The following is a 22667-nucleotide window of genomic DNA, read 5'->3' as shown; positions in this document are numbered from 1 at the left end:
TATATTCACCTGGAGTCACTGTGGGAATTATACAGATAATGAAATCGGTTATTTTTAAGGCGTTCGTCTTACTCCTTTTTTTATTTTGATACCTAAAAACGATTTGATCAAATATTTGTTTACAATTTGCTACATTTTAATGTATACTAGAACAATATACAAATAAGCGCGGAATATTACGGAGAAACAAACTTTTTCATTTTAGATTTCCACTTTATTCAGAACTTTACAATCCATATCGGCATCCTTTGGTTATATGAAGACCATAAAAATATCCTTTGGTTAGAATGGGCTTGATTCGTACGTGTCGTTGTATGTTGTTCAGGAAGCGTATCATTATATTCTTTTTTGCTTTCAAACTGCATTATTTTTTGTCCAATCAGTCCAGATTTTATCAGCAAGTTGTCCTGCAGTGACTCCCATGTCGAAGACGTGGAAATCCGCAAAGAGGATCGACGGCTTACTTTGGATCGCCACAGTAAACTTTGTGTTTTGAAATTTGATTTCAGGCGTGTTAAATGCAACTCTTGTGTAAGAGGCCTGCACAGAAAAAAATATTTGAATCAATATTAGTATGAAAGTTTGTATACAATATGTTCAGAAGAAAAATAATCAAGAAATTAAATCTAATCTTGGTTCTCTCCGAATAAACGCATAAACTGTATCATATACAACAAGCGAATGCACTATTAATGGCTTGTAAGTGGTTCCGCGAAGACAATGGGTTTTATCAAATATATTATGTAACCAACGTTCACCTGGTTTCAAACTGTCTCCTGGGCGATGAATATCACCAATTTATTAATTTAGTTTCCATTACAAAAATACCACATTTAAATCGGGAGAGTGTATGCTACCTTGATATTAAAAGGAAACATGTCAATGTAAAACCCATTCTGCTCTTTAACAACACATTAGTTTGAAACAAATATGGCACTTAATAGATATCCCAAGTAAATGACTCCACTACATTACAAGCCTATTCATGTTGGGCAGAATACCATACCACTGTTCCGTCGTTAATGTCGGCCGATTGAACTTATCATAACGCCAAATGTCATCTCATCATATGTAGTTAAATCAGTCATAACCTTTATTTTAGTTACTTCCCCTTGCACATGTAAACAATACCAAGTTTGTAGTAACTGTTGCTGGAATAGCGAATTCTTATCGATTAAAACAGCAACAAATATATTTCAATGCCGATATTTTTGTAAACTTTTCATCGTTCCCGTAACAATTATAGTAATAACTTTACATGCTAATTCTATGATTGGGTATATTTTTTTATTTTCTACTGATGCGTAGCAGTAATCATTCTCATACAGTAATATCTATCTATATTCTGTGGCCAGGATTTCTTATATCATAGACAATATACAGAGTAATCATTGAAAACTCATATTTGTAACAACATTTACACAATGTCACTATTTTTTTTTGTATAATTTACCCATCATCAAAACCTTTCGCATATGCGATTTTCATTTAGTATATAAAAATATATGCAAAACTTTAAAATGGATACAGCATGGTTCTTTAAGGTCAAAGGTCTTACCGACTGAACAAATTTAACTCTGGACAACACCTCTTCATATATCTGGGTGGTCCTTGTCAAAGAATCTACCAATTGCTTGGCCTCTGATGTATAAAGAGCTCCACAAACTAAAAGGAATGAGCATTATAATTAGTCAGTTACTTAAACTGAAAGATATATGGCATTCGACTTTATAGCGTTGATTACTATGAAAAAGCAACTAAAAGCAATGAAAGTATGTTTAACTGTTATGATTATTTCAATGAAAATATTATTTTCCAGGTACTTCCTGATGACCCCAAGACTTTCGCGTTTCATTCGTTATGACATCGCATCAATACTGACAAAGTTGCTGGTTCATTCATCAAACTGGATATATACGTTAACTGAATTCTTCACCGCTGCATTTGTCTCTCTCTATATATATTTCGTATTATCTATGACACAATGCTTAATAATTACTTATATTTGATGTAAGTATAGCAAAGGAAACCATCAATGATCAATACCAATTTCAGCGCTATGCAATCGAACAGCATTATCTATTCCGAGACCAGATATCCTTCAATGTTTTTTTCAGGAACTTGTAGAAACATTAAACTGACCATTTTTTCACATAAGAATCATGAGCTGTACGTAAGTCAGTACAAATATCTACCGTCAGTCACAGGCTTTGACTTTGGCATTGATCTGCAGGTGGCACACTGATCACGGAACACCAGACAAGTTGTCTGTTGTGTTGCAAGTGTATTGCATGCTACAGCTCTCTTCTTCCTCCCCACATTAAAATGTACACCTAGAAAAAAACATTGCTTTAACATTGTTCTATCAATTGTGCGTATTTTGTGTAATGTGTTATTGTATTCAAAGTCGCACTACAGTTTTGAGAAATACTGGTTAAGGACAAATGAGGAAATTTTTAAGTTCCGTTAATATTATCTCATTGGGGATATGATGCTAGGTGTTCATTTGTATACATGTTGGTTTCGTTGTGATTGACTTTGTTCTATATGACATTATGACATTATCTGAGTGGATTGATCGCAGAGGCAAATTCTATTTCCGCTTTGATTCTTTTAATGCATCATTGTAAATCTTTTTTGTTCACGTTTTTATATCGTCGAATTTTATTTGAATTGTAATCTTTTCTTTAACAAAAATCGGACCTATCGTGTTTCTTGTTTTTGTAGCATTATCATAATGTCCCAATCATGATGGGACTCCATCAGAAGGCAGATAGAATAGAACAACAGATTCCGTGTCTGATCCTTTTTGTAAATTCTCTTACGTAAAATACAGAAACATAACTAATACTCTGTGAACCTAATGAAGACGTATATTTGTCTGTTTATACGACACGCAAACATTTTCTGGCTTCTGCAATGAACCCTAAACAAAAGGCATGAGAAACTGCTCCCGACCCGTTCTTGATTTACCGAAAAGCAACAATTCCTTTACAGGGTTTGAAAATTAACTTTCCTCACAATATTATTTAGATTCAGAAGTAACATAACCTATCTTTCTTTTATTGCTAATTTTAAACATCTAACAAAATAATAACGACAAGAAAAACACAAACGTTTGAAAGAGGCAATTTGAAAACTTTTAGGAGATTATTAGACAAATGAATAGTGTATTATGTCCTAAAACCCTCATAGTAAGATAATGTTGACTTACTTAATAAATCCGCAAGAGTCCTTGAGAGGTCGTATGAGAAAGATCCCGTGTTTGGTATAGTAGCTCCTAATTTGTCCATTCCAACATTCATTGCGGATGACATATCCCTCAAAATGACCTCTTCTGGTGAACGGTAATGAATATCAGCCATAAACCGGTTATTTTCAATTGTATAACGTGTTTGGATTTGTTTTATAGCATTTTGAAGGGCAAATGCAGAGTTCGATGACCAAGTGTTTGCATAGTTGGCCAAATGGACAACGAAAGTCTCAATCAAGGAGCCCATGTCGTATATGGCATATCGTAAATTTGCCCCTAATCTATCTTTGATATTTGTAACAACATTAAGCATGAACTTTTCAGCATTGTCTGTCAAGGAGCATATCTCTGCCTGATCTAATGCGACGATCTCGCACATAGTGACTCTTTTCCTCGAACTGATTTTGCACTCTCTGTATCTGTTGGAATAAAGTCATAGAAAGCATTTAACACAGAATCTTTAATAATTTGATTTGTAAGAGATCAGAACCAAACTGTTGGTATGGAATTATTTCAAATATAAACAAGTTTCTTAGTTAATTGCCCGTTAGTATGGCTTGGTGTCATAATCACTATCCCTGTTGTCACATTACTGAGCCCTTAACTTGTCTCAGAAAGACGAAACAGCTCTATAATAGGATTCTTTTTAATGTATGGTTTTAATGTATCAAATTCTGAATACGATATGATGCTTGTTACTCTACATGACGATTCTGTCGCTGTTTACTTTGTTGTCATTTGGGAGCATGACAATAGCTAATGGTATTGACCAAGATTTAGATAGAGAGAGTCGCCGACAAACCTTAAGAGATTTAATTTTGCGGAAAATATTGGTCCTCTTTATACCTGCACTTTTATTTGTCCATATCTAGCTCCATCGAATTTGAGTCTGAATCAAGATTCTGTTGAATGTTATATAAAAGATAGACGAGTGTAGATGCTAGGGGCTCAATGCACTGAAAGCTATCAGACAAATGAAGGTAATGAAAATTTGTTGGAATGATTCGGAAAAAGATATGTATTTCTAAGACAGAGCGATTTCAAAATATCGGGCAGAATAGGTTCGTATCCCAATCCTCTTATTCAAACCAACTTCCAATAAATGTTTTCATGTATTTAAGACTTTGAAAACTTACCTGTCATAGCACCTGTTTTTGGTACAATCGGCACATGTTTTATAAGATGACGTTATCCGATGTTTACATGCCATGGACGATGTTCGTAGTTGTTCGATTGTGAGCAAGGACTTCTTTAACTCAGGTATCACCTTCATCAGAAGCTTTTCCCTTATTAATTTGTTTAAAACTGAAACAGAATATTAAACATTTGGCGCTCTTTTGAAACTGTCAGATATATGACAATTAAGAATTACATGATGGGGCTAGAAACTGCCATGTAATACAGTCATTATTCCACTCTATCTGCTTGTAATGAACATGCTTTAAGTTTGTGACTACTGTACACACATATTCATTCTTTAAACAACCTATTACTTCAGGTGAAGTTGAATTTAATTATGTTTTATGAATTATGAATGTTGTCGTCAAGTTATTACCGCTGATTTAAAAAATCATATGAGATAAATTAAGGATAGGACAGAGGAAGAGTATGAACTAGTGACGTAGAAACTATATCAAAATGTGAATGTAATCGTTCTGCATTGCAAATCAATAAGGATATGTTTTTATTGCAGAAAAAAACCTTTCAAGCACAGTTGTAGTATTGCACAGGGCACCAAAAACGTTGCACATCGCTCATGCATCGTCCGCACACACACACACATGATACAGCATCTGGCACAAAAATTGTCGATAGGATTACATTGTTTTACGCTTTGAGTAGAATAGTTGATTTACATTTTAGATTGACAATTAAAGAGAAAAGTCGTGTAGGTCCCTATTAATGAACCACCCTATGAGTATTGAACGTTGATTGGTGATCAAAAAGATAGTTTGTAAATTGTCATTTATCAAAAATAACATCCATATTTGATTATGAAAAACCGTGTCCTATGTCTTTTGATTAGTCTCTCTAATGTATATTATCACAATACAGAGAGTGGCGAGAGGTCTGGCCATGGTATCACCAATTATCTGTATACGGGTATATACTTGACACATACCGGCTTGGTCTCCTTTGTAGCAAACACAACACTTAAAATTTACATGGGTATTGATATTTTCTTTACAATGAGAGTAATAGAGAATTCAGAAGTGATGTTAATAAACTTTCCCTTCAGAAATAAATACTTTGTATACTTTATATATAATTAGTATATATATGCTTAGATTGGTCACCATGTTACTTTGCAAACAAAACAATCGTAAATAAGGTTTATACAAGTATTTATTTCTAACTTGATAAGTCTACATGTGCCTAACTTATAAACTTAGCGCCTCTTTTATCTATATTGAAAATAAATAAACCCTATCCCACACTTATCTACAAGTTACTTCTAAATTTATGAATAACACGACAAAATCGCACATATGTGCGATTGAACCTCATGTCATGGGCAAAAATGTGGGATAGAAAATTTCGTCCAGTTACCCTATCGTACAGGCATTGTTCGCATAGTGTAACGGTGTAGGATCTCATAAATGTAGAATTTCACGGTGGGCTAATTTCATCCAGAATTTAGCCTATTCTCTGACAATGATGGGTATCAGCAGACTAAGTTGATTTGTATTGCTATTTGTTGAGTTCTTACCTTCAATATTGGACTTCGGCAACATTGTGGACGACGTAAATGATAAACAGAATACAATTGTGATTATCCATCCTAATTGAAGACAAAACTTGGATCGTAGCATCATGGTGTATAGTAACGCGTTGTTTCACGTTCTCTATGAAAGAAGATTTCGAGACTGCATGTAATGCATAGTGGTCACAGATCCATGTCTAATTGTCTTTCGTTGTGTATAAAATATACAATTTAATATCGCACGTAAATGTAACAAAACGATTCATGAATACAAAATGTTGATACACATACAAGCACAAATGACTTAATGAAATCATTGGCTTTACATTTTAATGTATTTGAATGTGTTACACTAACCTTAAACCAGGTGGATGAAATACATGCATAATTCATCAGCTGTATGGTAATGTAAGGAAATTGACGTAGAACCTAGTCTGGGAAGTGTCTGTGGAAAGGATTAGGAAAAATAAGTTATCAAGTTGAAGCAATAATTATTCCGGAATATTCTTAAAGATATCCGTTCTTAAATTTCTTTGTTAACCACAAACTACTACATTTCAGACAGTAGTGTGTTTTTGAACTCGTTATATGAGAAAAAAATAAAACAGAGAAAAACAAAGAGAAGTATTTGTGCACCCGAGCGCTCAGAATGATACGCCTATTACTCGCACGTTGCAGAAAGCACCAATGAAACAATTAATCTCAGACGAAAACGGTGAATAATCTGAACGCATAAACATTAACTTTATTCTATTATTACAATCTGCTTATTTTAAAGACTGTTTCAACCCCACAGTATCATTTTGGTCATATACAGTACACCGCTGTATTTTACCTTGGCTACTTTTTGAGAAGTCGTATGCATACATTATCCATCAGATAATTTCCATAATAGAATATTCTGCAACCGCCGTCGCGTGTTCTGCGCTGGATAACTTCTCATTCCGTTTATAACAACGCGACAGGGCAGCATATTCAGTCATGAAGAGCATATTGTTTGCTGTGGTGGTCAATTCTTTGGTATTACCTTGTTCAACAATAGTCCTCGATGACGCAAATTTACAAGGTAAGCGAATATCAAAATCTCAGTATAATATATAATATCATCTTCGTCATAGCGTGTTGTATTTAGGAGGAAATGGTATGAAAGGTATAACTATCATTTTTGAGATGTGATTTTGTAGGAACCAACACTATATACACAATTATTTGTTTACAAAAGCTTATCAGAGATATAGTTTTGATTACATAATGTATTTGAACGAACTTGTGTGTTAGACAGTTGTAATGTAATGTTAAGTTGATATGATTCAAAAGCTGAAATCAATGATAAGGGTAACGTCTATATCCACATATTCATCTGGAAATATCGCTGTGGTGAATATATCAACAATTTCATATATATGTATCGTATATTTTGTCATCACTGAAATAATACAAAAATCTGTGTCCATTACTGCATGGAAAGCATAAAAAATTAGGTGAAACTCAGAGAAAGTATTGATTGCAAATTTCTTTAGGTGAATTAATATATCTCAATCACTGTATTTATTAGTGAACTGTAAATTAGTGTCGATGGCTGGTATCAAATAAATTAGGTACATTATATGGTCGAAGAAAGTAATAATGTGGTACCACATAACAAGCGAACATTTCTTGGATCTCTTGAGCAATGATTACATGAGATATGTTCAACAAATAGTCCATCAGTTAAATCAATTAAAAGTGTTTTGTGTTTTGAATGATAGTACTGTTGTAAGATCGCACTTCCGGTTCTGATATATAGATTAAATAACTATATAGTTATATTGTATAGCTTATTTCTGAAATATATTAAAGTACAGATAATAACATTTCCTAAAAAGATATACATTTATAGGTCTGACAAATGAAGATCTATCACATACAGACTGGGAAGTTGAATACACGCGTATCTAAGGCTGTTTTTGTCTTACAAATGTCACGCGTAGACAGGCACTTGTTATGTACATATCATATATGGAAATATTAAATTCATGTCTCGTTTTATCTCGGCATTGAATCATCTATTGATATATGCACGGTGTTTGACGACGTTTCTAATCCATTGCGATACAACAACTGTTATTGTGACACTACCAAAATAACTGGAGATCTGTTGGCAAACTGATTTTAACAAAGCAATATTAAAATACTGTATATAAGACACACAATCGAATAGCCAGTTTGAATATAAATTTGGAATGTGACACCGTAGAGCCAAATAACTAAACTGCGTTATAATGTTGTTCGTCTAGAATAAATATGGTTTTATGATTTACACCTACCTACAAATTCACCTATTTTACATTTCATTTTAGCCCTCAATCGTGATGTAAGAACGGCCCTTTTACAGAAGATTTCAAATGCTCTTTCATCCGCCAATTCTCAACTGAGTTATACTTCTTCTCAAATGCAAGGATGCCAGTCTCTACTTTCCGGATCATTTGACGCATGCACGGCCTGCGTCAAGGATACTTGTGACGAAAAGTAGGCATTACTGTAGAACCCATTGGCTACAAATCGCTTTCAATAACATAACACTGATATTCAGTCCGAGAGTATTGTCTTATTCCATCTTACAATTTACAGTAATGTAGAAAATTATAAATACAGGTTACTGTAAATGACATAGAATGAAGTTAAAACCATTATCATAGAGCTGTTTGAAGATTTCTAGTCTACATGACTCAGTCTATCACTAAGTTGAGTCTCAACTGATATCGGCTTTATGTCGATGTCATTAGTGTTGGTAGTGGTTCAAATCTTAAGTGCATCTTCATAGAATGTTAAAAATCATTCACTATTCTTCCGTCTTCAGCTTTAGCAACTGTTTTGAAAGACGACCAGTGACAATATGTGATGTTACGGGAGCAAACTACAGGATATGTCGGGCTATCGTGAATAGCGAGAACCCCGTGCTGGATACGATGGCAGACATTGATGATAAGATGCGTAAGGTAATGCGCAGGATGGTACAAGATCAAGACACAAACATCTATACATTTCTAAAGAACATCCAGACATTTATGGACAGTAAACTAAGATCTGCTGAATCAGGTCCCATTCGGAAATCCCTGGCAACGCTTATAACCTATTATGAAACAATGAAAGCTGCCGTTGATGGTGGTATTCATCATAATACTGCACTTCAAAACAGCATGAACAGCATGAGCAAGGTGATGAAGGAAGGAATGGCGTCTGTAGGAGTCCAAATGAGTACAAGGACTGGTAATTTTATGACGGAGCTGGCATTTAATCTTGCAAGGATGCTGGGTGGGTTATCATCTTGTCTCATACCTCTATAGGGTTATTTAAATTATTTCGAGATTCATTTAAGGGTTTAACGACCGACATCAGTTCTTCAGTCATGTAGTAATGAACCAGTACAGAACAATGCAAACCGATGACCATTGACACCTTAATATCGATGCGTACTACTCTGACAAGATGTTTATTATATTAACACGAACAGCGATTAAAAACTATTATCAAGTTTCCGAAACCATCTGTTTTCGTCATGAGCATGACGTAAACCAAAGCTCAAAGGATTGACGACAGTTCAGTATTCGACGATTTGAAGAAGTCAAATTAACAAAATGACGTCTTTATACTAATATGTACAAGGCGAAAATTTGCAAACTTTGACATACAGTTTTGGACCGATTGAATACAAAATAATGTTGAAAAGGTAATTTGCAACCAACGTAGTTTATGTTAGAGATCCAAGAGTAGCTAATTGTATACCCATAACAACAACCTGGCGGTACGCTGTGTTATCGGACACGCCAATTAAAAATTTTCTTTGTCATTATGGTGGATATAAAATGTCCAGAGTGCACTTGATGACCAATTTTGTTTTCCAAATACTATTTCATACTATGTACATTCAATTAATTCGTTTCAGGAATATGATGGATCAAAGTAGATTTCCTTAATGAAATAAGATTATCTAGTTATTTTCATAACCAATTATATTTTATCATCAAATATCTCCTTAAGACTTGATGCGTTAGGCCGACTCTATTTATTGTATGAATTCTTATTTCAGCTACAAATAACCCCAGTTTTGGAAGAAGAAAAAGACAAGCTGTCACTTGTTCAAGAATCCTGAATTTTCCAGCTCATTGTTTTGCGGCGTATGCGACTAAATGCTTTTGCACAGGACAGTCACCTTCCTCGATAACTGACAGTATGCCATTGATCATTCATTAGAGAGAGAAGGCAATTCTGTAGAGTGTTTGGGTGTTTTGCCTGCTAATATCATTGTTAATATGTATTAAGAAAAACCTTTTTTCGGTGAATTTTAGGAAATAATTACATTTTGAAAAGAAAACAAACTTATTTCATTACATGGTTTAAGTGTAATTTCGTGAACTAAAATAACATCGATTTTTATGTGTTAGCCTACTCCCTTCAAATAAGGTTTTATCGACAATAAGATGTTTTTACCTTCCATTTGATAAATTTACAGTCTTAATCAACTCGAATGCTTTCTTAAGCATTGCCTTTAAAATTCGGCAGTTGTGTATTTGCTATTTGTACATATTATAATGACCTATATTTTCTACTTGTAGTTTGCGGTGCTCATCTTGAGAACTCAATTGCTACTGTTGTCAAACCCATCCAAGCTGCAAACGAAATATTTGATAAAATTTGCGTTCAGCGAAATCTGATCGAAAAGGTGCGGTTTACGTTTCATTGTTTTCAGGTTACTATCTCAGCTCATTTTCGTTGGGTTCAATTTTCGTTGTTTTGATAAAGACAATCCAAAGGTACTATTTTGTGGACATTTGATTTCGTGGATAAATATAAATCAATAAATATACTTATACTGACTTCAAAAGTTCATGGACGTATGGATTCATGGATTACTTGCATCTATGTAATTAATGAAAATAATCTCCATAAAATTTAATAATTCAAATAGAAGGTGTTTCTGTAGGAGGTAATGTTTTCAATAAATCTACGTCACGGGAGTTGTTTATTTGGAACTAATTATAATGCCGCTATTATGCAGCACGATTGCACGAGTTATATTGAATAATATCAGCATATATCTATACAGCGTGCCAATTACATCTACGATCCATCAAGGCATTTTAAGTTGCATGCAGTGAAATGTCACATATAAGATTTGTTTGCGAGATATATTTGGCATTTATGTTGCTTGATAATTAAAGTAATATGCTAATAATGTTTTGTCTTTTCCCCGCAGGTTAACTACGAGGATGTGGTGTTGAACAGACAGACTCTTGGCTACGGTAATGTCAAATACAATGCAGTTGTTCGCGATATTAATAAGGAATTTACAGCACATTTCCAATTACAAATACTGAACCTTCCTCAAACTGCTTCGCGAATGGCTGCTGAAATTTGGAATGAATGGGTGAGAAATATTCACTCGATGTAAAATGCATTTCCACTTACTTTACACAATATTTCTAATAAAGAATCATATTATCATCGTCAAAGTTTTGTTTCGTTAATGAATTGAGATAAATGATTAATGGTTTATGAAATATTTAAAATATACTAAACAAAAAAAGAAAGGTAACACTACTTTATTCTGTGATTAATTAATTAACCCCTTCACAAATCCTTATCAATCATGTTCGAATAAAGTAATTTCTCATAAAACTGCAGCAATGGTTCATTATAAAACTTTGCGTTCAGTTGATTTTATTCGACTGTAAAGGACGTTGGGGTCAATTTCAAAGGTAACACCATTAGTAACGGGTATGGCCATCGTTTGCGAAGTAAACAGCATTGCAGCGTCGTCGCATGGAACTCGTAAACCGGCGGATAATTCGAGGAGAGATGCTGTTCCATTCAGCGATCAAAGCTTGGGCCAGCTCCTGCAAGTTTGACGGCTGATTTTGACGTTCTCTCACGCGTCGCCCAAGAACATCCCAGACAAGCTTAATCGGTGACAAATCAGGTGATTTAGATGACCAATCTAACACCTGTACGTTATTTTGCTGCAAGAAATTTCTGCTGACGCGACTGGTGTGCGCTTGTGCGTTATCCCGTTGAAAAATGGCACCAAAGCCATGGCGTATTAAGAATGGCAGAACCACTGGTCTTAAAATTTCGCCCCGATATCGAATGCCGGTTAAATTGCCATTTAACACAACAAGCCTGGTACGAGTCCCCCTACAAATACCACCCCAAACCATTACACTTCCGCCGCCAAAGAGGTCCCGTTCTGCGACGCACCAGTTTGCAAAACGCTCCCCTCGTCTTCTCCACACTCTGCGCCTTCCGTCACCGTGTTGCAGACAAAACCTGGAATCATCTGAAAACAGAACATTGTTCCATTGTCGTAAGGCCAAACGACGGTGAACACGGGTCCAGTTACGCCGATTATTACGGTGACGTCGTAACAAATTGGGTCCAGTGTAGGGACGCCGCGCTTTCAATTGGTAGGCCCTCAACCCGTTGCGGACTGTTTGGGGAGACACACGACGCCCAAGCAATGTCCTTGTAGTCTTTACTGCGGTTACAATTGTATCAATCGTATACGACGGTCATCCCTGGAGGTCGTTTTACGGGGTCGGCCGCTTCGGGGACGATCGGATGTTGACCCAGTTTGGTTTAAACGACTTACCAACTGGCAAATTGTCTTAACACTGCAACCAGAATGCCGTGCAACTCGACGGCGAGACTCCCAAGCCTGGATCATGCCTACATCCCTTTCTCTCTGTACTTGTGACAGCCGGGGCATAATGATAAAGTTGATAGATAGCAAGATTCGGTGATTTCTAAGTCCTAACGATCTAAGGAACAGTTGTCAGTTTGAATGTTTATGAAATCCAAGCGAAGATACAAGTTAGTCGCAGAAAACCTCGTGCAGCTCTTTCGCTAATACAGACTTTCACGCTTGAATGATTTTGGTAACCCCCTCGGATTTTGTAATGTAAAACATTACCATTTTCTAATATTGCACAAACGTCATTTTGTTTTCACTCATTTACAGGTATTTGCCAAGGAAACATGTTAACCTTTCTTTTTTTGTTGAGTATATATAATATAATTCTATGTTTTTATCTCCTCAAATGCCAGTAGTACGGAGAGACATTTCAAAAGACGCTCAAAATTAAATGTGAACAACAACGTTGATGTGCTCTCTTTGATATGCTCAGCACATTTTAATGACGGTTTGGGTTTATTGGGTTACTAGTCAGGGTTCAGAGACGAGCATCTAGAGTCTGAGCAGCTAATACACCATTGTCGGATTAGGTACTTATAGCATGTACGAGCTCCGATTTTCATTCCGATACTACGTTTCCGAATGGCATCGTCAATACAGCTACCAGAAGGTGTAACAGAGTACTCAAAACCTATTGTTATCCATTGATTTGTACTTTAATTGAATACGAGACAATACTTACTTTGATTGACCAAAACTGACAACGCTTCTATGGTCGATGAAGCAGACAACGCCTACTCTTTCGTAACACCTAGTCTTAAAATCCTTCTTCTTTCTCGGGTGTCTCCCGTAAATGTTTTCTTTTTGTTCATATTTTGTCATAATTTTATTGAATCTAAGTTGTTATTTGTGATTATGTTAACATTTTGGTATTTTAACGTTATTTTTTAAATCAATCATTTTTAGTTTGGGCCGGTAGTATGTTTGTTTAGCGAGGTAGCCATCTGAGAGAGCCGCCTAAATATATCCCTGGATATTTATTGGTCGAAAAACATATCAAAAACATTGGTCGGTAGCCTCCAATTTGATCAATTATGGTAATTTTAGGACTCCCGGGTATTTTCGAGTTGAGAATCCCAAGCATTCATCCCTCGACCAAACGCCATAATGAAGGCCAAAAGTACAGTAAGACAGAGTCAAGAGAGACATTAGGAAGATGAAAGATTTTTTATTAAGAAAGAGAGAATTTATAGATTCCAAGTTTAGTCACTTCTTCGATCATGCAACCAATGTCCCTATCTTCAGGGCGGTTTGTACGATTAATGAATTCATAGTAAACAAGCAAATTACTCAATTCTTCACAAAGGTGAACCAACAGTGTGCCGTGATACATACGCCGGTGAAACAATTAATTTCACCTGTACTTGACGTGTTTTGGAATACTAGGTGCAGACACTCATTTACATGACTTTTACGATTTCAGATGACGTGCCAGATCCACTGAGATGCATATATTAACATTCACGTAAGAATATATTTGTTGATAAACAAAAGCGGTATTTTAAACATGTTTCATCAAGCAGCTGAACATTGAAATACACGTGCCAAGCTGATCTGATAAAGTGTTTAAGACATGCAATCGGGTAATTCTGTTGATGTTCGAGAACATGATAGGTTTGATAAACACGTGCATCAAGACGGCGATCGGTGATCGATGTCAGTTGTCTAATATCACGTGTCATCATATCACCGTTTAAACATTAACACATGGCGATATTTTGCAATATTGGACATGTAAACATTTTAATAAAAAAAAATGTTTGTGATGCATGTGGTATATACGTTTCATTCCACGAATATGGATTATATAAACAAATATAATTCGTAACATTTACGGACAACGCAATTACAGTCATGATATCATGGCGCAATACTTTCCTAGTGAATAGGTTAACCAGATATTACCCACTAAGACATTACAGTGCACAGTAGTTAACGAACCAATGGACGATATTACACAAACATATATTATGTATCTGTTCTCGTTCCCAAAAAAGTCATGATGTTTATACCAAATCCTCCTTTTCTAAACACTGGCGGAGATGTGAATTTCATCATGAATGAAGGACATAAGGATTGTACAAGAGTTGTTAATCTTTATTATTACAAAAGAATAAATTCAGAATCTGTATATTTTTGTTTTAGTAAAAATATTTTTTCCTATTCGGTTTGTTGGATTGTGCAGTAATAGACCACACGTCTTTCATCTAAATGTCTGGTTTTCGAATCCCCGTGCAAATTCAAATCCCTCGCGATTATTTGTACTAAATAAGTCATGTAGATCCTGTTAATGAGATTTGTCACCAGACAATCTTATTAAAACGATATTTGTTGATTCATATTGGAAATTATGCATTGAGTGGTATACATAAGATATATAACTGGCCATTCTACCGCCATATTTATGAACATACAAAAATTGCGAACCAACATATTTGTCATATGGTTAATTAAGAGGAACAGATGAATGATCTTTAAAGGAACTCCTTACTAGGAAAAGACATCAAATGATATAAAATTTATCACCAACCTTTTTTTTTCAAAATAAATCAATAACAGGTACCTAAAATCAAGATCTCAGTATAACACCAAATGTAACAAATTTGTTAGCCAAGCATTGTATACATATGTCTTATGTATATGTTGCTATACTAAGGAATAGGAGTTTAATGCCAAAATTTTTATTAAGGATCTCACACGGATTTTGGCAAATTTAGACCAACCCCTCTTTATTTCGGCTTTGATATTTTTTTCAAATATTACATTATGATTTATCATACATTTCCTTTTTACGTACATTTGCTTTCGTCATGTTTATCTTTGCCAATTTTTCCAAGAACAAGTCTCGCATTGTACCTGCTCCTGACGATAACACAGGGAGCCTTTTCTTCCTGGTGGGTTAAATATCCGAATAGCATCAAATTATGTCCACAACAGCTGTTCAAATGTTGTAGGTAAGGTAATTTATAAAGTACAATGTTTCTACTTTTACCCGTGTTCTTAAATTTCAGCGACGAAAAGATGAAGGGAACAATTGTTGCTTGTGTTAAATTTGTTGTAGAGGACTACTCAAATAACAGTTCTGAAAGTTATATCAATAAATATGGTTTTATGGGCAATAGAGGAGAAATGCTAATAAAAATAGTAGTATATAAAGCAGAATGGAAGTAGAATGGCTGTTGGTTGTAAACTCTCATTTGATAGTACTAAATTGTCGGGCCTGCTGGTAAGCGTTCACACTAGACTTGCAGCTCTGGTTTCTGTCACCGAACAGAGACACATCATGGTCAGAAAAAGGAACTTTGTGCAATGAAGTGTAAGTGAAAGCAGTGGTTATGTTAAACTTAGTTTAGTGCTCCTGTGTCCTGGTGTGAATCCACTTAACACCGGCATCATATCATTTTACTTTTTTTTCTAGGACGGTAAACCCCTAAAAATCAAATATATTTTGGCAAAAGTAAGGACAGCTATCATTATGTCATGATAACATGTAAAGATCATGTTTCCAAAATGCCACATGTATTACAAAGTGTCCATGCAGGTAAGGCGTTGCAAACTCAAGACCAGTGAATAAAACCTTTCAATAAAGGTTTGATACTGCAGAGCCAAACAATTAACTAAACTGCAATAGTCCTTCTAGGACTCGTCAGTGATTCTAATGTCATGAATTTCGAAGCCTGGAAGGAAATTTCGTAACAACGTCAAGAACGTGTGTATATTTTAACGGCGCTACTACTCGAATGAAGAAGATATGTCAAAGACTAGAAAATGAAGTGTACTAGTCCCATAAATTCATGCATGTAATCGTTTAGAAGCTTCGTAAAGATCATATGTAAAGTTCATATGAATAAAGACAAGTCCAGGAACACAAGTGTCTGCCATCTGCAATCTCGGAAATAATAAAAAAAAAAATATAAGTGGTTAAAAGCTTTTGAACCAAATTTGAATTAGAGCTGGATACGATATGGCCCTACATCCACCCAGTGTCACAATGTTTTTCTTACCGTTAACGCGCACATTCTATGTTTGGATAGATAGTGGTTGTGCCAAAAATGATTGTCCTAAATGGTATTTCTTTCATTTGAGAAAAATATCTGTCAAGAGTTACAAAATTACCAGCTTATGCGAATGTTTGAGCGAATGAAAAAAGTATATATAAAAACGACAACCGTGAGTATGTGAAACATATAAAAGAGCTATTCCGACGATGAAAATTGTCTACTCACATATGATAATACTATAGTAGGTCGGGCGTTATGTTATAACTTAAAGTGAAACACCACTAACTGATATGTACACGTGACAATTATAGAAATATCCGAAAATGTCATTTATTTCAATTAAAAACAAAAGATTAACGAGTTAATCATCTTCAAAGCCATAAATTGAAAGGTATCAAATCAATATAAGAATAAGACCATTACAAACATAATTGCAAACTACGCGAGGGCCTGAAGAGCCCTTTTCTGTCGAAGTTTACCGTGTCAACCAATAAAAATTATTTTTGAGTTTAATCCGCGTAGGGTTGGTTCCACAACAGTTTTAATGGTTTATCAGTGCTTCGAATAATGCATAACAACCAAATTTACCGAATTGTAAGCGCTGTCAAGCCGAACTTTACACAGAGATGGACAATTACAGCTGGAAAATGGTTTAATGTCGACATTTTAGAAAGGAAATCATAATATTTATTGCTTAATCGAAATAATGTGGACACTTATGATCTATCATGAACTAACGTTTAAACATACCTGAACAAAAATGTCATACAGATTCTATTCTACAGACGTTACCAAGCGGCAATTTTTAAACGCAACAAGTCAAGATGGTTAGATGCACTATCGACATATTCAATAAATTTTATAATTTGCATACATCTGATATTATCTGAAGAACGTCAACTACAAACATGCCATACACCAAAGTAGTTTGCTATACTTGTTTGACTTGAGCACAGATGCATGCGAGTTTTGACTTTCAACAGTGTAATTTGAGCTTTAAATCTATAACACAATACATTTTTTATTGCATCGTAAAGTATCGCAGACATTGCAATGCGTTATATTTTCCTGAAACTACATCCGTTAAGCTTATTTAATTCGAGTTGTTTTGCTAATAAATGTAACATTAACCACCTGAGGTGCTGTGATATTGCATTACCTCTAAAACATGTGTTAACAATCGGTAGCCTCGCGCCGGTCATGTGCATATTATCGCCAATTATTCTAGTGGCATAAACTTCAAACAATGAAAAGTAACCGACCACACCTCCAATTAATAAGCGCGTGCATTGCATGTGTCCGACATATTTCCATAAGATACCGCAAGGTGTATCGACCGACACGTGCTAGACTTACTCATACTGTGATTAACCAAGCAAATGTGCGAGGAATGATATCAGCTATTGATGGTAATATATGCCAGGCTATAAAACATTGTTTAGAGTTATTCCTAAACAAATAAGATCGAGACTTAAAGCGTCTGAATTATTGCCTAAATGTATGACAAAGCTTGTTGATTGCTAAAAATTATGTATATATATTGAACATATGAAGCTATTTCAGTCTTCAGAATTTGATTGCAAACGTTACCGAATTGGAATTATCAAATAATTATCGTTATAGAATTGTTTTCGTTTCAAACATAAGATAAAATGTCGCCTTTTCCCACTGAAATTTGTCAAATCTTTCAAACTTCTGAAGAATAATTCATATTCCTATCTGAAACTAGGTTAATGTAGATCACATTTTACTTGTGCAGTAAAAGAGTACTATACCTATTTGTATGCTTGATTTTACCTCATCGAGACATCTAAGGTAATTTGAAGACGGTGTTATTGGATTATGAACGGCACAAGTACTCTTTTTATAGTACTATCACACCGGAATGTCGTGATGTAACAAAGTGCAAGATGAGACCAACATGGTCATATTATACTGACGACGAGCTCACGCAGTTGTTTATCGCTAATTTATAGTAATCTGTACGTCAAATATAGAGCGAACTGCACAATTTGTAAACTACGGACTGAATCTATAAGACACATATTGCAAAACATTAACGAAAAAAAAATTACACTGAAATTCCTGTAAAAAGTCTTATGTGTTCGTATATGTTGCGATATTGTAAAATGTTATTAGAAAGATATACGCCCATATTGTGGTTAAGTTCCTGAAAATATCTCGTCGCTAAACGCTTTTTTTCAACTTCGTCGATGATAACTGTAAGGGAAAATGCACAACAACAAGTTGCAGGATAACGAGCGACATGCAATGTACAGTGAAACATAGGAGCAGGAAATATATTTCTTTGCTGCTGGTCGTAAAATTCTGATTATAAGGTGTGCTGGGAAAACGGTGTAAATTTGTTAACGCATATCGGTATCCAATAACTATGGATATTCAACGGATTTCCTTATTATGAAACTATGAAATTGTGAATTTAAGATCTTTTGCCATTATCTTAAGAAAGTAATTATATGTATGTGATACATTTATTTGTCTAGATAGTATATCATGATTGTTCAAATATTCTTCTAATACATGTAGATGCACTATTAGGCTGAGTTTACATAAAGCATAATAGAAGCATTTCTATTGTTTTTGATTTTCTAAATACACTACATTTGTAATACTCTAGCGAACTCTAGTAAAATCTAGACTTCTTACTGATTTGGAATTCTTCCTGTCATCTTTAAATCCTGTTTTGCAACTTGCAATAACACAGACATGATTCATTTTCAATATAATAAAATCAATATCACAAAATAATTAATATATCCAAAATATTGAATTACAGGAAATGGTATTCTGTGTTTAAGGTAAATAAATCAATCAGGTATAAAAACAACAAAACCTATAAATAGGATTAGATAACTAAGGTGTTGTTATGTGCAATTTTAGTGCAAAGAACCAATAGCAGACCACAAAAATATAACAGCACCCGTTTGCTTAAAATAACCCATATATCATTCAAAGATGAAATCACTTAAGGGAAATGTTTTGAACAACACGCCTTCAGTTAATGCCCGCATTAACTACAACATATTAATTACTTTCATAATATCATTTTGGCTTAGTGGCACAGCTGACTAATTTTGCTCACAAGCAACCAGGTACACGATTCAATTAAATTCACTAGTTCATGGCCTTCAGCTGCTTACCTCAGATTCAGCTTGATTTTATACAAGGAGATTAACTACCAGATTATTGATTCATTAATGATGCACAGGATGCCGCTTTGATATACATTTCATAGTTTTAGAAAAACAAGAGAAAGTACAGGCCACGTGAACCTTTTTTGTCTATTGTCCAATGAGGCAAGATGTGATTTGATATTGTTCTCAATTAAAGGCACAAAGAAATAACGAATAAAATCGAAATATGTATACATTTGGATAAAAAACACTCTGTGTGAAATATCAGAAATAAGAGTTTCCTGATCCTGCCATCACAAGAAAATGTCACTAGAACAATTTTAACGGTCCTAGAATTTGATGAAATTTTCAATGTTTTCAAAGGGCCTAAAGTTATATAGATATTTTAGGTAAACAACAACTACAATTTCCAAACACTTACATTTGTTAATTTTTTTTATCAAAATATGGAGTTTTTCCTGTTTAACGTCCATAAATTTGTTACATTTATAATATTTAGCTTTATATGTAGATTCAAAACATGCAACATGCATCAATGAAGAGGATTTGACCCAACTCAATGATCTATTATAGATTTTGAATCAAGTTTTGGAGTAGGATGTGCACCCACGACAAAGCTCAAAAAACAGGTCATAGTACATGTCATAGGTGACTTTTGCATTTTTTAAACATACATTCTTAAGACTTTGGTGAAGTACTACTAACAAAACACAATAAGGATTAAATGGGAAGGTGTGTAAAATTCCTTTACTATAGATTGTATAAGGTGACATATAGATTATAAAAACGACTATTTAAATGCTTACCATCGCGATAGACAGTAGAATAATGCACATCCTACATATTATTTGCAATACTATTTCGTGAAGTTTTCATAGTACATGGAATCGCCATTCAAAATGATTTTTTCCATCGTGTTGTAATGCAAATCTAGTAAACGAATTTTGTTTCGTTTAACAGGAATAGCTTGCTCACAACCGGTTGGGTCGTATATATAAGGTTTCAGGAAGGACACTGAAAGTTGGAAATAAGGCACAGATAAAAAGCAGACAGGTAGAAAATAGTCAATATCCCAACAGTTGAAATGGAGCAGCACATCTGTTTTGGTCCCCTTTATAGACGACAGGGCAGAGGAAAGTCAGTGACCTATAGCATATATTGTTCCTGGTCTATCCGGTGTCTCCTATAATAACACAACGCAGAAACCACCCCGAAATGCATGTATCAAGTGAAAATGATTACAAAACCGCAAACTGTCTAATAGACAAACTATGTACACTTTTGTTCAAATAAGTGCACTATTGCAGTGTCTGGAAATTACGTAAAGTGTTTAGGTAAAACCCGCATATATAATGATTCACACTGCAAACCTGAGGAAGGATGATAAAAATATAGCATGTCTCTTCATTTCTAATAACTATCAGTTTCAGCACAGAGAGAACGAAAAGACCCGAACATATTCCATGGTACATTTGCTGGAACTATTATGAGACTATCAAACTATCTCACAGCAGTCAGATCTCCAAACAATCACAAATTCCCCTCATTATGCTGCATCCTGACTAACAGCTCATTACGATAACGCACAAACAAATATTCCCATAGTATCAAAGTCATTCAGTGAGCTGTTGAAACAAAGATAATATACTATATTTATCGACAAAATGGGAATACCATAATTTGCTTTTATCTACAATTTAATCATTCACAATTTACATGTAATGTGCACGTGTTACATAGTTTCGACTATGCACCAAACGGAAAACAGAAAACCTAAATAGAATTCGGCAGTTTTCTTTTCAACGATGTAAGAGTTGTAGAAAATGAACGAAACATTCCTTTCATTTATATCTTATTAGATGGCTGATTCCTGATTTGTCGTCAAACTCTTTACAAACAAGACATAAGACAATGAAGGTACGAGTTTAATAGAACAGTTGATGAATTTTGCAACTCTTAAATAATAAGATGAAAAAAAACCCATTTTTTTTAAAAACTTTTAACATTTAAATGGACATCGTATACGCATGGACAGTCTGTATAACAATGGTTAACAAGTAAATATACAGAATGATAATATATGTTCATCAGGAAATTATATGATATAACACGTAGTATTAATCATGCTGTAGGTAAATTTTTAAAGTCTTTGGCAAACGTTATTAAATTGTTAGAACAAAATGACGTGTCCAGTTTGACTATACTACAAGACCTTCCTCGAGTGACCTCTTCATCATCGGAAAACGTCCTATATTAACCTTTGCTGTTGTGAGAACGCAAAACCCTTAAAAAACAAACAAAAGCACGAGCTTAACAAGCCAGACCATACGGAAGGTGTAGCGATGTGATCAATAAATCTTGGACCAGCACAAAGATGCACATCATTCGTTTGGTGTGCATCCAAAGAATGCAGACAAAGTAATTGCTTTTAAAAAGTCTTTTTACATGTGCAGTTGTTGTGCAGTATTTAAGCGATTGTTCACCACACGGTAGGTTAGTGTAATGCTACATCAAGTTATTATCCTGCAGACTGTTTTACAAATTGTGTAGACAAGAACCTGCAAGAAATAAATGCAATCTTTTGATCACGTTTTCTCAAGTTGTCATTAACGAAGGGCATGTGTAGGAACGATACCCATAAATCTGGAAAGAATGACTTTTCTGAACTTTGTCTATACATTTGCCTGAGCCTAAAAACAAAAACAATATATATATACAGCAGGTTTTCGTGGTCAAATACACCGAGGCTTCCTGTAATCTGTATGACACGTTTTAATTCATTCAAATAGTAGCAGGGTTCAGAATATACACATATACCTGACGT

The 22667-nt window shown here is 34.7% G+C and overlaps 2 protein-coding genes across 2 annotated transcripts; one reads left to right on the top strand and one right to left on the bottom strand.

Moving 5' to 3' along the window:
- Window positions 1–354: 354 nt before the first annotated feature.
- LOC132557625 (uncharacterized) lies at window positions 355–6069 on the bottom strand. Its single transcript, XM_060222133.1, has 6 exons — window positions 5964–6069; window positions 4390–4558; window positions 3215–3672; window positions 2196–2333; window positions 1559–1665; window positions 355–540 (listed from the first exon to the last, which is right to left on the bottom strand). Exons 1-6 carry the CDS (start codon window positions 6067–6069, stop codon window positions 355–357), a joined length of 1164 nt encoding a protein of 387 aa, XP_060078116.1.
- An 869-nt stretch (window positions 6070–6938) lies between these two features.
- LOC132557620 (uncharacterized) lies at window positions 6939–11388 on the top strand. The gene is made up of 6 exons (XM_060222127.1): window positions 6939–7023; window positions 8297–8465; window positions 8797–9251; window positions 10027–10167; window positions 10553–10659; window positions 11194–11388. Exons 1-6 carry the CDS (start codon window positions 6939–6941, stop codon window positions 11386–11388), a joined length of 1152 nt encoding a protein of 383 aa, XP_060078110.1.
- Window positions 11389–22667: the final 11279 nt, after the last annotated feature.

The sequence above is a fragment of the Ylistrum balloti genome, unplaced genomic scaffold, assembly GCF_031769215.1.
Source record: "Ylistrum balloti isolate Yb309-2 unplaced genomic scaffold, AGI_CSIRO_Ybal_v1 Utg370702, whole genome shotgun sequence".
Taxonomy (NCBI): Eukaryota; Metazoa; Mollusca; class Bivalvia; order Pectinida; family Pectinidae; genus Ylistrum; species Ylistrum balloti.
Note: the sequence above shows the minus strand (reverse complement) of the source record. Positions and strands in the feature narration are given on the sequence as shown.

Excerpts from the sequence above, each read along its gene's own strand:
- LOC132557620 (XM_060222127.1), top strand. The coding sequence starts at position 6,939 with ATGAAGAGCATATTGTTTGCTGTGGTGGTCAATTCTTTGGTATTACCT. Across the intron at positions 9,252-10,026 it reads TAATCTTGCAAGGATGCTGG|CTACAAATAACCCCAGTTTT; the intron begins GTGGGTTATCAT and ends TTCTTATTTCAG. Across the intron at positions 10,660-11,193 it reads AGCGAAATCTGATCGAAAAG|GTTAACTACGAGGATGTGGT; the intron begins GTGCGGTTTACG and ends TTTTCCCCGCAG.
- LOC132557625 (XM_060222133.1), bottom strand. The coding sequence starts at position 6,069 with ATGATGCTACGATCCAAGTTTTGTCTTCAATTAGGATGGATAATCACA. Across the intron at positions 3,673-4,389 it reads AAAAACAGGTGCTATGACAG|ATACAGAGAGTGCAAAATCA; the intron begins GTAAGTTTTCAA and ends TTATTCCAACAG. Across the intron at positions 2,334-3,214 it reads GACTCTTGCGGATTTATTAA|GTGTACATTTTAATGTGGGG; the intron begins GTAAGTCAACAT and ends GTTTTTTTCTAG.